Here is a 16034-nt window from a genome sequence, read left to right as displayed (position 1 = left end):
TGCTTTTTCTTTGTTAAAACAAAGTGCCCCACCTAAATTTTTCACACAATTCCAATAGAGGTGATTATTTTTACCTTATGGATATATCATTGGCATCAAAGCTTTGTCAGAATCCTTTTTCTTTACTATTTGTCCTGCAGCTGAGAATCGGGATCAATATACTATGTCTATGAAACTGATTCTATAATACTGTTCTTTACTACAGCAGCTGTAAAGATCAGCTTGCAGTCTTTTCAAGGCTTCCACTATACTGCTCACAGCTTGGGTGTTTCCACTGTACAGTGATCTACACACCAGAGTATATAGATGAAACTATTCCACGTTTCCTTTTATTTAATGTTAACAGTGTGAAACATCTTTGTTTTCACATCTGTGTAGTATCCGGTGCTCGAATAGAAAACTCATTAGTACAGAGCAAAAAACCAAGCCAAACCAACCAAACCAAACCTCAAACCCAAACCCAAGGAAATCTCCACATCATGTTTAAATGCTCAATTATTTAACCAGAAGCAACAATTTCAATCAAGAAGCTCTTTATCGTGAGCGAGTAATTTCCACTCATTGCTACATATGTAAACATAGAGTAGAGAAGTGTAACGATGAAGCCGCATTTGGCCAGTACAGCCTCAGGAACATCCATCCCCGCGCTGCCGACACCGCCCTTCCCCCGAGCGCACAGGCGGGGCGCTCAGGAGGGGCCCTTTGGGGGCAGTCCGGAGGCGGGGGTTCCCGGAGGGGAGGGAAGGGAAGGGGAGCGGGGGAGGCGGGGCGGGGCGGGCACACCCCGGGGGGAGCTGTCCGTGGTGCTGCCCCGGCGCTCCCCGGCCCCCCGCCTGCCGGGAGGCGGGGCTGGCCCTGCACCGCCCCTTTGCTCGGCTTGCAACTTCTTTAAGAGGAAAAAAAAGAAAGAAGGGAGGGAAGGCGGGAAGGAAAAGAAAAAGGCAGTTTAGGCGGTGCGGTAGGCACGTCGCAGCCACGATTCGTGTGTCAGTGAAGGCTGTCGGCTGCCGCTGCCCCGCTGTCACTCGTGTAACTGTCCCTGCAGCTAAAACAGCAGAGACAGGAGCTCGCAGCTCACCCAGGGGAAGGGAAGGAGGGGCGGCCACCTTCGCCCCCTGCGCCTTGGGTGCCGATGAGTGTCCCGAGAGGCGGAGGCAGCGCCGGGGGGAGCACCAAGTCCGCGGTTGGGGGGCCACCTCCTCCTTATGCCCGCTCTCGTTAGTCTTTTACCGCCTTTGCTCCTCCCCTGCCCCTGCTCACCTCGTGGCGCTCAGGCAGTGGTTAAGACGCTGCTGCCCTCGAGAGCAAGTCCCGGAAAATTATTAGCCATGAAAGCTGTAGAGAGAGCCCGCCCCGCCGCCGGCTGCTGCCCGGGAGCCGGGCGCTCTCTGCCGCCCGAGGGCTGCGCGAGTCACTCCGCCCCGCCGGGGTGACACTGGGATGGGCCGGGCGGCACCGGACGGGTGAAGAAAACCAGAGCCGGGAGCCTCCGCCGCCTCCTCGGCGACAGCAGCGGGCGGGAAGGTCCGAGCGCGGGCCGGGGGCACAGCCCGGGCGTTCCCGCGGGCCGGGATCGCCCCAGCCGAGGGGCGGCGGAGGAGGACGAGGAGGAGGAGGAGGAGGAGGTGGCCAACGCCGCCGCCCGCGGGGACCCGCAGCGCCTCAGGGAGCTGCTGGACGGAGCGCGGAGCCCGATGCCGTCATCTCCTACGGCAGGACCCCCATCCAGGTAGGGAGGCGGGCTGTCGGCAGCCGTGCCCTGCCCGGGGGGGCGGCAGCGGGCCCTCCGTGCCCTGGCGGCGACCGGGCCCCGTGGCTGTGCTCGGCTGCCGTCGGGCCGGCACGGCACGGGGCTTCTGCTCGCCTCTCTCGGGAGGAGAAAGTCTTTTACGGCGTCGGCCGCAACAGGGAGCTTTTAGGCTCAGCAACCCTTTACTTTTTTTGAACCGAGATAGGATGACTCAAATCCGAGAACTTTAATGCTCATCTCGCAATAAACGTGAAATAAAATCTAACAACTCACGTTTGCAGAAATAATTTCCCTTTCGTTGTGCCTCGTCTTCTGCTTGATATGACTGTTAGTATTTTTGGTCTCCGATCCCATGGGCAGGAAGGATATTCGGTGGCTCTCGCGAACAGAGACGCCCTGTCGCGACATCCTTGCCCCGCTGGCGCTGCAGGTCGACAACGAGCAGTCCCTGCGGGGCTCAGTCTGCCCACATTTTATATCGCATGAACGTGTGGGTAGACGTATCGCCCGGAGGTGTAGTAGAGCTTAAATTTATAAAGATTGAGTTAATTTTGAGGTAGTTCTAGCCAGCTGTTTGTTAAAATTTCAAAATAAAACGAAACTGGAATAATCTGAGAAGCTATATTTAAGTTTTACTGCCAGTGCTTGCGAAATACTCTCCTACAAAATGTCGGTAGAGCATTTCACTCGAAATAGGTATTCGTTCCCGTCCTCCAGTTCTCTTGCTTTTTTGTTTTTGGTTCGCGGGGTTTTTGTTTGGGTTTGTTTTGGGTTTGTTTTTGTTGGGGTTTTTTTTTCAATCTTCGCGGCAGAGACTTGGCCCCTGTGCTGAACGCACTGCAGGGCGCGTTAGGGGAAATGCAGCTTAGAAAACAGCGAGCCCGAGGGGGAGGGAGGGCTGCCGGACAAGCTGGTACTGCCCTGGACACGGTTCATTCCCTGCTGCCGGCGAGGGGCGCGCAGCACGGGGGGCTCCTGCCTTGCGCGTCTCCCCGTGACAGTGACCCTCCCTCTGGAGAAGCGTCGCGGGTGCGAGCGGAACCACGGCGGTCCTGCGAGCCCCTGACCCGGCGCGGTTCCGGGGGCACCGGTGCAAAGCGACGTGGGACTGGATTTGGGATTCTGCGCGAGCGCGTCGGGAGAAGAGCGAGCCCCTTCCCCCGGCCCGTCTGCTCCCGGCCCGCGGACCCCCCCGGCTCCTGTCGGGGACAGGCCCAGCGCGCGTCCACATTCCCCGATCCCGACGGGGATCCCGAACCTCTCTGTCCCGCCTGTTCCCTCCTGTCCCCTGTCGTGGATAAAGGAGAGTTTTCCAACGCGGCAAAACTCCCCGACGGGTGCCTGTTCTGCCCCGCTCCTGGCGCGTGCAGAGCCGATCTCTGTGCCTCACCCGCACGGGATTTTCTTCTCCTTTCCATCGCGGGCCTCTGCTCCTCCCGGGCCGAGCGAGCAGCTCCGGGCTCTGCGGCGGGGCTGACGCTCTCTCTCCCCGCAGGTGATGATGATGGGCAGCCCGCGGGTGGCCGACCCCAACCGGCCGGACCCGCGCACCGGCTGCCTCCCGGCGCACGACGCGGCCCGCGCCGGCTTTCTGGAGACGCTGCGGGCGCTGCACCGGGCCGGGGCGCGCCTCGACCTCCCCGACGGCCGCGGCCGCCTGCCCCTCGACGTGGCGGCGGGGGGCGCGCACGGGGCCGTGGGGCGGTACCTGCGCCTGGCGTTTCCCATTGCCATGGCTCGCGCACGTCCCGGGAGACACCGAAATCGAACAGTACTCGTGCGATGCTGTGAGTAACCCCAGATCGCGTTTCCCTGCCGGAACGCGTGAAGGACAATATTTTTTACTCATGCCCTCATATTATCCTGCACTGGAAATGCTGTGGACCTCCGCAGGCCCCATTTTTCACACGAGAGTCTAAACTCTGAAGAGAAATATGAAATATGAAGTACGAACTATGAAATATGAAGTAAGAAAGTACTAAATGTGAAAATAATAAATATTTTGAATATTGAATATTAAACATGAAGGAAAATAGCTGCAAAGATATATGGTACTATAAACCCTTCCTCTGTTTTGATGGGGCCGCGTCTGGAATTTCTGCTCTCCGGGGGGCCCCCACTCACACTTGCTAGTCCTCCATCTGAAGAGGATGGGAAAGGCTTCAGGGTCTCCCCGTCCCGACAGCTCCCTGTATGATTTTGGTTAAACCAAACTGAGGGGGTGCTGAAGCCAGTCTGCCACCTCTGGCAAAACCAGTTGGATTACTGCTTCCTGGTGTGATTGCAGCTTTGGTAAATACCTTCTTAAACCCACGTAGGATGCTGTGCGTGTCTGTACACGTATTGACAGCACATCCGTGGCTCTCCTTATGGCTGCAGCCATGACCAGGACCTGGAAGAAGAAAATAGTGATTTGTGTCTCTGCAAGCCTGATATGGTCTCCAGTTGAAGTACTCGTTTTAACAACTTGCAAGTGATCTCCCCTGAGTCACAGTACTTCTAAAAAATCACGTGATTGTAAAACCAAGGCAGCTGTAAACGAAAAATTAAAAGTAATACACCTGAGTTCGACTCCAGTGCTTCCCAAGAAGCTCGGAGATGACACATTTGGTAAAGAAAAAAGCAAACCTTTGAAACAGCTCTGATGCTGGGTGGGGGCTATATATTATACGAAATCGATACAGGTTTCACTGACTGCTTCGGCGCCGGGGAGTTGGATGTGAGCAGCCCAGGAAAAAGGTGCAGCGGCAGCCCAGGCTCTGCCGAGGTGAAAGGAGGAGGCGGGGAGACCTGCTCTCAGCACAGCGGGTCCCCCAGCCCCAGAGAGGCGCTGAGGGGGTGCCGCAGCGAGCCGGGCGGTGGGGCAGGCGGCGGGGACGGTGCTCCCAGCCGGGGCGGGACAAGTGGCAGGCCCTGTCTCCCTCCCTGGAACCCAAGAGGGGCTCTGATCACACGTCCCGTACCTTACGGGCTGAGAAAGGGAAGCCAGGCGATGCAGTGACAGGGCTCAGGTCTCGTACTCCAGCGCTAACTCGGGCACTTTTCAGAGCTGCCGGTAGAAAAGGTAATAAAGATTTATCGTGGGTTTGCATTCCTACTGAATATCAACCCCTAGGTATCTCATGTATGAACATGAAAAATAATGTATATACAGTTTTTGTAACGTGTTGGAATATGTTATTTATTATAATGTTATTTCATAAAATGTGTGCTTTATAATTACTTTGTATCTGTTGTCACACTATAAAATAGTTACGTCATTAATGTACATAATATATCTATGTGCTACCTATATAAAATATACATGATACACGTATAGAACACACATATATAAAACGTTATGATCATGCATCAATGCAATATATTTGCTTATCATTTATTTTTATATGTAATACGCTTAGCTGTTTAATTATGCTTCTTGGTTTAATTATAACGAAATTATGTGCATATAAAATACGTATCAAATATTTTTGTTATCTTTGGTTTATATTAACAATTTTTCATCATAAGAATGTCTAGAACATATAATTTAAACATACCTTAAAAAACATTTAACATTATAATATGCCATTATAACACCTTGTTAATTTCTGCTGCACTCTGCCCTAAAACATGGCATAGCTGAACCAAGGACAGCACTGGGGATGCAGCAGTTAAGTGCCTGCATCCCACGCCTGTGGGAACCAGAATGGAGCTGCCACCATGGTGTGGAGATGGGGAAAAGCTAGAGCCTGGCAACACTCCTCACAGAACAGTAAGGTTCTATTAAACTGCACTTCCATCCTCAATTGGACCAGTATTCCTGTTTTAAATCATCATTTTCTCCAAAAACCAGATTTTATTTCATTTTTTTTAGCATTTCCACTAAGGCTTATAAAACTACAGCAACAAAAATAGTAATATTATATTACTACTGTTATTTTTTTATAAAGCAGGCAGGGAAAAAAACCACAATTTGCTGGGCTGACTGCAGCAAATAAGCAGAGTATGCCCTCAAAACCCAGCAGGGCTAAATACCTAATGGTTATAAATCTGCCTCACGGAGTAGCTCCAGAGCCCCTTCCCAGATCAGGCCCATGGTGGGGACTACTCACTGCATGGAAGGATGGGGATCACTGGCAAGATCCCGCTTGGCTGTGGGATCCTGCCTTCCACAGGCACTTTTTCTTCTGGTACTAGCAGCAGCAGCTCCAGGGCTTCGAGTCCTCCTTGAAAAGAAGCATAGTAACAATTAACAACAAACAAAGTTGTTTGATAAAGTGTATTGCAGCGGCAATACTCTTTATCAAGAAAGGCCTAAAAGTATTATGTTTAAGGTGGCAGATTACTAGCAATTTTTATTTTTAATATTGCTGCTGTAACTGAGTACATGAGCAAGCCTTCTGCAGCAGGGTTTGCACCCTGTGCAGGACGAGCCCCGGACCGGTGATGCGTTCAGCATTGATGATATTCGGTTTTTATTGCCAAAGCTGTCGGTATATCCTCTCACTGCTGCTCCGGCTCTGGCACCTGCATCATAACATTACAGGTAGGCGTTCATTTCTCTAAATTTTGCCTGTCGGGGAGCAGTAATAACGGCAGGGGAGTAGAGGAGGAAACGAGACAAGGGAAAAAAAAAAAAAAAAAAAAAAAAAAAAAAAAAAAAAAAAAAAAAAAACAACTACCCTCGAAAGGTGCTTTCATTTCGAAACGGCCGATTTTACTCACCCCGTTTCCCAGGCTTGAAATCGGGCTTGAAAAGAAACCATTACAGGCATTTTCCTTATCAGCATTGTTGTTAGGGTTGCTCCGCGCCGGGGAAGAGGAAACCTTTTGTTGATATCTGAGTTACTAATTTTTGTCCCTTCGAGAGAGGGAGGTCTCTGTTGTGGGAGGGTGTTGCACGCGCTTGTGTTAACCATCCCTCCCAGGGACTGCTGCTCTGCGTCCCCTCCCGGCGCTTGTCCCGCGGCTCCGCGCAGTCCCGGGGCGGCCCCGAACCCTCTCCCCGGCCGCCCCAAGCCGAGCCGGGCCCCGCCGCGCCCGGGGGGGGCGAGGATGCGCCAGCAGAAACGGCGCCCTGCCTATCCATCGCTCTGCTCAGGCCTCACACGGAGGTAACCCGCACCCGAGGGGCGGGGGGGGGGAAGCGCAGGCAGAAGGATTCTGGAGGTGAAGGTGAGGTAGCAGTCAACCCCCTCCACCGCCCAGGGATGCTCTGCCCGGCGGCAGGGCTGGCTTAGCACGGCTGTCGCGGGTCTCGGCAGCTCCCCGGTGCTTCCGGGGGGCCGGACGGGCAGGGCAGCGCCAGCAGGTTGACTGGGGATCCTCTGCTGCTCCCCCGCCCCGCTCCAAAACCTCGCCCTTCAAAAAGAAAGCAAAGAGGTCCGACACGGCGGAGCACGAACAGGGAGAAGGCCCGGGGGCTGAGAGGGGATCCGTTCATTACCCGTTTCTGTGACAGGCGCGGAGAAATCGAGATCCTCTTTTCTTTCCTCCCCCGGCCCCCGGCCCCGCTTCCCCCCGCGCTCCGCTCCGCAGCGCTCCCGCGTCCCGTTCAAATGGCCATGTGACACTGGCCGGGGCCAGCACTGGCCCGCGCTTTTAAAGCGGCAGCGATCCGCTAGCCGCCCCCCCAGCGCCAGCGCCCAGCTCCGCGCCCCGGGGGACCCCTGCCCGTCGGGGCTTTCCCGGGGAGTGGGGTCCGAGAGCGCCGAGCAGCAGGGAAACACCCAGAGGAGTCCCCAGAGGGAGCGGGAGGCGTGTGTTTGGAGGGGCAGAACGGGGGCGGGGGGGGACAAGGCGACGTCGCCAAGGCTTTATTTGAAAGCAGGGGAGCGCCCTGCGATTGGCCGGTCCCCACGCCTGTCTGGCAGCGCTGCTCCCCGGGACCAGACAGTGGGAGGGCGGAGGAGGCGCCGATCTCCCCCGGCCCCATCCGCCGCCGACGGTCTTCCTTTGCCCGCTTTCGCATCGGGAGCCGTCATCGTGGGAGGAGTTACAGCGGGGTGTAAGGGGAGGGACGGGTGGGGAGCGGAGGGAGGTGAAAAGAAATGGGGAGTCGAAATTAGTTAAACGGAAAAAAAGAAAAAAAAAAAGAAAAAAAAAATCCTCTCCAATGAATGGAGGGTGAGAGGGCCGATTCACTGGTGGGGCCCCGCTGGGGAGGTATTTGTAGCGAGAGGCGCTCGCGGCTTCCCCGCACTCATGGGCCCCCGGATAAGGTGCACCATTCACTTTCGGCGCGCCCGCAGCCTGCCCCGGGCCTGGGCGCTGGGCTGGCGCATCGTCCGCCGCCTTTTCGGGACCCTGGGGCGGCGCGGGCCGCGGCGCCTCGCCCTGCAGCTGGTCCTGCGGCGGAGGGGCCGCGGGAGCCCCCGGCCCAGGTAGGACCCGGGAGCGACGGGGCTGCGGGGGCTGCTCGGGCTGCTCGGGGCTGCGCGGGGCGGCCCGACGGGGCGGCGGGAGAGGGAGGCGGCGGGAGAGGGAGGCGGCGGCCCAGCGCCGGTAGCGGGGACCCCTCCGCGCCGCATGCTCAGATGGCACCGGGAACAGTGCCGGCTTTTTTTTTTTTTTTTTTTTTTTTTTTTTTTTTTTTTTTTTTTTTTTTTCAATTATTATTATTTATTTGTTTTTAAACGCAGTAGAAAATGTCGAGTTCTTGAAAAGTTACTGTAACTTATTTCTGCCTTGCCTCCCACTTTTTGAGAAGTTTTCTGTATAGTTTATTACGAAAATATGAACCCACCACCCCTTACCACTCTTTTCAGACGGTTCCTTGCAAACGAGGAACATAACTGTTGCTCTGAAGAGAGAAAATGGCCACTGTTTTCCGACCGTGTATTATTTTCCACACTTGTAAACAACAGTAAAATACAGTTGCCAACTTTTCCTTCCCTTATCATTACGAAAATATGGGAAATAAGGCTCAGAGCGGCCGAGCAGCATCAGAAAGAATAACTAAAACACCCTCGTATGAAGGACCTTGAGAGACATCCGAGGCCCGGGCACTTTTAGAGACTTTTTCCTTATTGCAGGGTGCAAAATCAGAATGCTGTGGACCTAGGTATTGATTATCACACATAAAAAATAACCATAATAATTAGACATACAGTGCAGCTAAAGTGAATATTAATTTAGATAAAAATCTAAGGATTGTTCTGCAAAATCCTCATAGAGAGTTATCAGAGCATTCCACAACCTGCTCTAATATAGACCACAGGCTGGAAAAGAACAGAGGGGGAAGAGAAGTAGAAATATTTACCTCAAAATTACTTCAAAAATAGAGACCATATTTTATTTTGTACATGTATAAATGGATGTATAAAATTTTTAACCTTTCAAGCTGTAGGACTCAGGGTGTGGACATAAAGTAATTTAGAGTTTCCCAGCTCCACTGTCTGTTTAGATTGCTTCCAGTGCTATTTGAATAAGAAGTGTGAGGCCATATGCACAGACACACACACATAAAAATTTATTCACATATTTCTAAATATATAAATCAGAGACTATAGACAGTTTTCCTTGTTGCCTTCAAATGCCTCATTTTTTTTTTTGCATTTGTGGTAGGCCTCATTTCTTCATTCTACACTATATGGGAGAAAATGAAACTATAAACTCTGTCTGACCCAAAAAGCATGAATCTCAAATACAAGCATAGGTGTGAGGGTGCTAATCACCTCGAAGTAAATTCTCTGTGACAAGGACAAAACTCCTTCACGGATCTGAAAGTGTAGCTATTATTTGCTCACTCTATTTCCACACTTGCTGTAAGTACTGCTACTTTTTTTGTCCCTGTCTTCTGAGCATTTAATTGGTGAGAATGAGTTTTTCTAAAATGGCAGTTAGCTCTAAACTACAAATCCCATTTTGAAGGGCCTGGGCTGGAGTAAGACATGTGTGAGTGTTAGATTTAATTTCAAAAAACCCACAAACAAACAAACAAAAAAACACACCACAAAACCAAACTAAAAAACCCTACGAAAAATACAATACCCGAGGATAATTTTGTAACTGTCTCGGGTAACATGTAATAGAGTTGTGGCTGCTCCATCACCAAAACCAGGCTGTATGAGGCAGGGCGGTGGGGTGGGATTAGGAGTAATATCTCTGATATTAGAGTCTCCTTTCCAACCCTAACCAGTCTCTGATTTAAGATACACTCTATGAAGTATTTATTCGCTATTATTGCAGTTTCTTTGAGATATGTTTGAGCTTTTGTGTGTGGTTTGGTTTTAGCTTTGTCTGTTCAGGATAATTTTTATAATTTTTATAATTATTATAATTATTATATAATTATAATTTTTATAATTATATCCTGATAATAATTGAACCATAAAGTTCAATAGAAATCCCCATGGCACAACTTCTGAATGACTAAAATAAGGTGATAGATTTTTCTGTTCTTAACCAATATGTGTAATCACGATAAATATCTTTGCAAATATTCTGACATTTTAAAGTGAACAATAATGTTAAATTATTTTGGTACATGGGTATTGCTTCATTTTTAGTTTAACTTGGAACAACTGTTCCCCCCCTCTCCCCCCTTATATAAAAAATAGGTTACTTCCATGCAACCTCTCCATTGCACCTCCTGCCCTTGCCTCTCTTTGCCTATTTACAAGCTAGGGAATCCCAATATTATGTTCTTTATAGTTTGTCTCTTTATAGTATTTAATTAACCCCTGAATCTATTATCCAAATACTTGTTAGATAAAATGTAAATGTTTTGAATTTTTTTGTTGTTGTTTTTGTTGAAAGGGTATTACTTGCTAAGCCTTAAACAGGGCGTAAGATGGCTGCGTTTGTTAACTGAAAGTTACCTCTTCCGTCCTTTATGCTCTTATCGAAACATCTAGAACAATTTGCAGGATTACTGTAGTGTAGTATTAAAATGGATCTGTTTTCAGTGTCAAAGATCTGTATGGTTGAATAATTATTCTAAAATTAAATAAGAGCAGAAATTTAGGCTAGGCTAGGCTAGGTACACTGCTTAACGTGATTTTTTTTTTTTTTTAACTCCTGTGAAAATATCTTTGCAGTAAGGTTTATTTGGGGGAAAATGTGGATTCACCTCCCTCCCTGCCCCAAGATACAAGTGTAATACAGGGTTCTTCAAAACATACTAGGCTGTGTTATTATTACCCTAACTTCAGATATGACTCTGTGTTGTTATGTTTTGATTAATTTGAGGTCCTTTGTTGGTACTAGAATTGTATAATATAAGATTTGCTTTTAGAGGAAGAAGAAATTGCATTATTTCAATAATGTGACTTAAAATGCTGTGACTTAAAAATGTTCTAGTAGTTTGATATATGACTTGGAGAGTCAGTAATGTTGGGACATAATAATGGAACAGTATTTTTTGTTTTAAAACTATTAGCTTTTAACATAATTCAGTGGAGATGGAGATACAGACAAGCCCTCTGATTCGAAGTAACATCTTCACTTGACAATATATTGACATGTGCAGGGGTTTTTTTTCTTCACAGAATTAACTAGGTTGGAAAAGAATTTTAAGGTTATTGAGTCCAACCTATTTTTATGCTTATGTACTCACAAAAATACCTGTATTCCTGTATTTATACATATAGATGCATAAAATCCATAATCAACACTATTTCACAGAAAGCAAGGTCTGCAACCCTGCCATGCATCACTATTGATTTGAAATGTTAAGACACCTGACAGAATAACCAACAAGGTTTTATCCTTGGATTTATCTCTACGTGGCTATCATTAATGTCAGAAAGCACAAGAAGAACTGGAAGATACTTTGCCTTTTGGGTGGGGGATCATCTTAATTTCTTAGACTGTACAAACTTTAGAAAATAACTCTTTTAAACATTATTTGGGTTTTTTTAAAAAATAATATTTATTTATTTATTTTAAATTGTCTGTCTGTCCCAAGGGCTGCTTTGCACCAGCATTGTAAGAAAAACCAGATGTGGTGAAAGTTCACCACAAGCAAGCAAGGGTCTCGCCTCAAATGTTGGACCCTCATCTTGCAGTACCCCTTGCCCCAGAAACTTCGCAAGGGAGGCTCAGAAAGCCACTAAATGAAGACGTTTTAGTGAACCTCTGACTTGTCTATTCAGGGGTAAATCTGTGTTTATTTCTCCTCATCCGAGGATGTCTCTGCTTTTGGCTAATAGTAAATGTAGACATAAAATCACCGTGTTCCTCTTTAAGCTATGCAGAGCCCTTCGGGGGCTGAATCTGCACAGCGGATACTTCTTCTGCGGTGTCACACCGGTCTTCTGCAAATAAAAAAATGGAGATTAGAGAACTGACATTGTGAGGTGTGGGGGGAAGGGGAAAAAAGCCCCTAAAACCCCAAACCAACCAACCAACCAACAAACAAACCCCTTACGCCCCTTGCCTCTCACCAAGGTCTGCCCAGAACGTCGAGGTGGCAGAACAAAAACCTCACTGCGCAGGTCGTGGGTGCGACCACCAGCTCTCCCTGGGCGGGCGCGGGGGGGTGTCTTGGGGCGGGGGAGTGTGTCACAGGCGTGCCCAAGGCCTGCACGCCTCCTCGGGGAGACGCTTGGCGAACGCCAAGGGGAGGAGCCAGATGCTTGGATTTTTTTAGATCTTTAATGCTGCCTTACGCTTAGCCTCCGGCTGCGCGGCTGGAGCTGCTCCTTACCCCGGCGGGCTCTCGCCGCGGTTTTCCTGCTGCCGGGAGGCTCTGGCAGGGACAGGCTGAGGCGATCCTCTTCTGCCCGGTCCCTTCCTCGTCCAGTCCGCCAGCTCTCGGCGGGTGCGGGACGGAGGGATGGACCCCGACCCACCGCTGGAGGGGCTCTGGCAGGGCAGGACCCCTTTGGGAAACAGGAAGCAGCGCCATCACTCTCACAAAAAGTCCCTCTCTATCCCGGCAAAGTTCAGGTCCGTTGTCCCTTCATCATGTCGTCGACCCGCCCCGTTAGATACGGGCGTGGCGCGCCCCACCTGCCCGGGCCTAGGCAGCCGGGGCGGGGCAGTTTTCCCGTGGGTCCGCGCCCCGCTGCCCGCCTTCCCAGTCCGCCCCGGTACCGGGAGAGTTGGGGGCGCAAGGCCGCCCCCCTCCCTTCTCCCCGGTGAGGGGAAAACCCGCGAGAGCCGCCCACGCTTTGGGGGGAAATGGAACCGGGCCGGCCTCCGAGGCGCTGTGTCTGAGGAGCAGGCTCCGCATCCCGCGGTCCTTCCGCGGATTACTCCGCAGGCGCTGGGATCCGGGGGAGAGCGGATGCTGCAGCCCGCCCCGCCGGGGGCCGGGAGGGGGTGGCGTGCCCGGGGGCCGGGAGGGGGCGGCCGCTGCCCGGGGAAAGGAGGAGCTGGGAACGAGATCGCAGCCACGGGAGAGGGAGAGCCAGAGGCGGGCGGCTCGGGGAGCAGGGAGGGCCATGGAGGGGTCCCCCCGGAGCGACAGTGACCGCCTGTGCAGCGCCGCCGCCCGCGGGGACCATGAGGAGGTGAGGAGGCTGCTGGACACAGGCGTGGATCCCAACGGGACCAATTCCCTTGGGAGAACCCCGCTCCAGGTATGGAGAGGGGAGAGGGGGCAGCTGGAACGGGGCGGAGGGGGGAAGCTGTGCTCTGCCCCGTCGGTGGGAAGGGGGGGTATCTCGTGTTTAGAATGAATTTCTATGGTTATGGTCGGAACCGGGCTCCGGCTGCAGCCGTCTGAATTCAAACGGGCCCCTTACTTTTTAAAACAAGCCCTGCCGTCCTGAAAACACCAGCTGGAGTTAACTGGGGAACCGCTGGCAGCAAACGAATTTTTCTAGGTGATACTCAAAAGGAGAAGTGGGACTGCACAATCCGCTTCCAGATAATTTATCCGGATAGGTTTGGGGAACGATCAAATCTCTTGATTTTTTAAAATATAGTCCCTTTTCCCCGCAAAGAAATCGAAGTGGGACTCCTTTCTAGTGTGTTCATGAACATAGACCTTAGAAACTGTGCTGGTAAAAATTGTAACTTGAAGCTGGGTATATATTAGTAGTCACCTCTTTTTTTTCTTTTAGTAGTAGTAGTAGTAATTTTAATATTTTCTAAACATCAATAGTGTCAATATTTATTGATAGATGTTAGAATACCAGTATGTAGAGTTGCTTTCCAGGCAGTTTGAGAGTTAAAAGGGTGTTATATTAATCGACATACTTAAATAGACACTTTTAAAATGTTCGTTGAACTATTAGTTTACTGTGATTTAAACTAGAGCTGTGTATCTCATTAAGATTTTTCGAGTTGTCATTTAAATAGATATAGTTAATGATTCATCAGCTAAGCTGAGCAGCCATCTTAGCCATTTCTGCACTTTACATGAAAAAATGAAGTATTTTTCTGAAGTGTATTTCAGAGAAAGACTCTCAGAAAGTTATTCGATTTATTTCTGGTTTATGTTCGAATTACAGATTAAAAGAATCTCCAAACTCTTATAAATGATTTCTTTCCTTTCCTCATTTCAGACTAAGTTCTCTTTCTCTTGTCAGCAACTTGCAAAATGTCTGACGCTCGAATATGTAGACCCTCCTTTTCCTTCTGGAAAAGATTAATATCGGGAATTTATATATTATGATATTTATAAATATTTTCGCACTTCTACTCTAAATAAATCTAGTTATTTGAAGTGCACAAACCAAAGTCCCGAGAAAGAAATTGATAGAAAAAGTCTTATCTTAAGATCTTTTTTCAAAGTGTTAAGTGGCAATTTATGGCAGTTAAAATTCCACTGAAAAGGATTAGGACAGTAAGAGAAGTAAAACCCCATGTGCAAGTTTATTTTAGTTTTTTGTTGATTAGGGTTTTTTGTTGGGTTTTGTTCAATCGTGTATGATCAAACATTGCCGAAAGCTTCTGATAGTGACTGAAAAGCAGAATGTCATTAGAGATTTGCCATTTAGACACAAAATATCACTCGGAATTTTCCATCAGTTAAGTTTTATGCGTTGCTCGTGAGTGCTCAGCCAGCTCCTCTTACGCCCCTGAGAAGACAGAGCTGAGGGAGGGGGGGAAAAAAATCATCTTGGTCCAAAACTCAGGAGGGGAAAAATGGGAAGTATCTACACGGAATGCCGAAAGGAGCCACACCCAGCTGCATTGCCCCTTGCTGTGCTGACCGTTGATAAATCGATAATGCATTCAAAGTGACAGCAATGCAAGGTCCCTCAGGGCCGTCACAAAATGCATGGCGTGTATATACAGTATACAAACATATACAAACTGTTAATGTGCGTAAATACATTTAACGTATTTCAAATACACGTGTGTGTCTAAATACATTTATAATATGTATACACGCACTATTTATTCTATAATAAAGGGTATATTACATAAACGGTATCTCTATTGTGTGTATATATCTGTACACACAGGTGGCTGCCCCTGTTTCTCCTCATAAACACGTGTGTGTACATGTATATGCCTATACACACGCCGCAAGTGCCATCTATACCATGGTGTATGGAAATGGTACAATGTGAAGCAGAACATACACGTGTTGTACCTAGTGTAGAAACCACTAGCTAATGTTTTTAACTCATCATCTAATCCTAGACTATCTGGAGTTGGAAGGGCCCCCTACGGATGACCGCAAACATCACGATATATGCAGGTCACGACTCCAAGTGCCGTAAAGGAAAGGCCAGTCCTTTCCCGGGCTGCCCCGGGGCTCTGGGCGGTGGCGGTGCCCGGGACGGCGGGGCTGACGCTCTCTCTCCCCGCAGGTGATGATGATGGGCAGCCCGCGGGTGGCCGAGCTGCTGCTGCGGCGCGGGGCCGACCCCAACCGGCCGGACCCGCGCACCGGCTGCCTCCCGGCTCACGACGCGGCCCGCGCCGGCTTTCTGGAGACGCTGCGGGCGCTGCACCGGGCCGGGGCGCGCCTCGACCTCCCCGACGGCCGCGGCCGCCTGCCCCTCGACGTGGCGGCGGGGGGCCCGCACGGGGCCGTGGGGCGGTACCTGCGCCACCCGCCGCCCCCGCCGGGAACCGGAGGGGCCGCCGAGGAGGATCCCCGCTGACCCACCCCCGCTCCCCGCTGACCCACCCCCTCGTTCCCTGCAAACCGCTTCCCCCGCCGGTGCCCCAGCCGCCGAGCCGCCAGCGAGCTCCCGGGGTCCGACTGCTGGCAGCAGTCCTCGTTGTCCCGTTACCTCCAGGGCTCCTCCGCTGCCTCCCGAGCACTCCGGCACCCGCTTCTCCGTGAAGACACGCGCTGCTCAACTACCTGAGAAAAAGAAGAAAAAAATCCAAAGCTACAATCAAGACTAGCGCTCCTGCTTCTCTCTCTCATGCACTCCGCCGGGCAGAG

The 16034-nt window shown here is 50.5% G+C and overlaps 1 protein-coding gene across 1 annotated transcript; it reads left to right on the top strand.

The window, feature by feature from the left end:
- Positions 1–13122: 13122 nt before the first annotated feature.
- Positions 13123–15744, top strand: CDKN2B (cyclin dependent kinase inhibitor 2B; the record flags this gene model as incomplete). The annotated part of the gene is made up of 2 exons (XM_083883177.1): positions 13123–13260; positions 15448–15744. The coding sequence occupies 2 exons, from the start codon at positions 13123–13125 to the stop codon at positions 15742–15744; spliced, it is 435 nt and encodes a 144-aa protein (XP_083739303.1).
- Between the last annotated feature and the right edge of the window lie 290 nt (positions 15745–16034).

This window comes from Zosterops lateralis (assembly GCF_965231275.1).
Source record: "Zosterops lateralis genome assembly, chromosome: Z".
Taxonomy (NCBI): domain Eukaryota; kingdom Metazoa; phylum Chordata; class Aves; order Passeriformes; family Zosteropidae; genus Zosterops; species Zosterops lateralis.
This window is presented reverse-complemented; position numbering and strand designations above follow the sequence as displayed.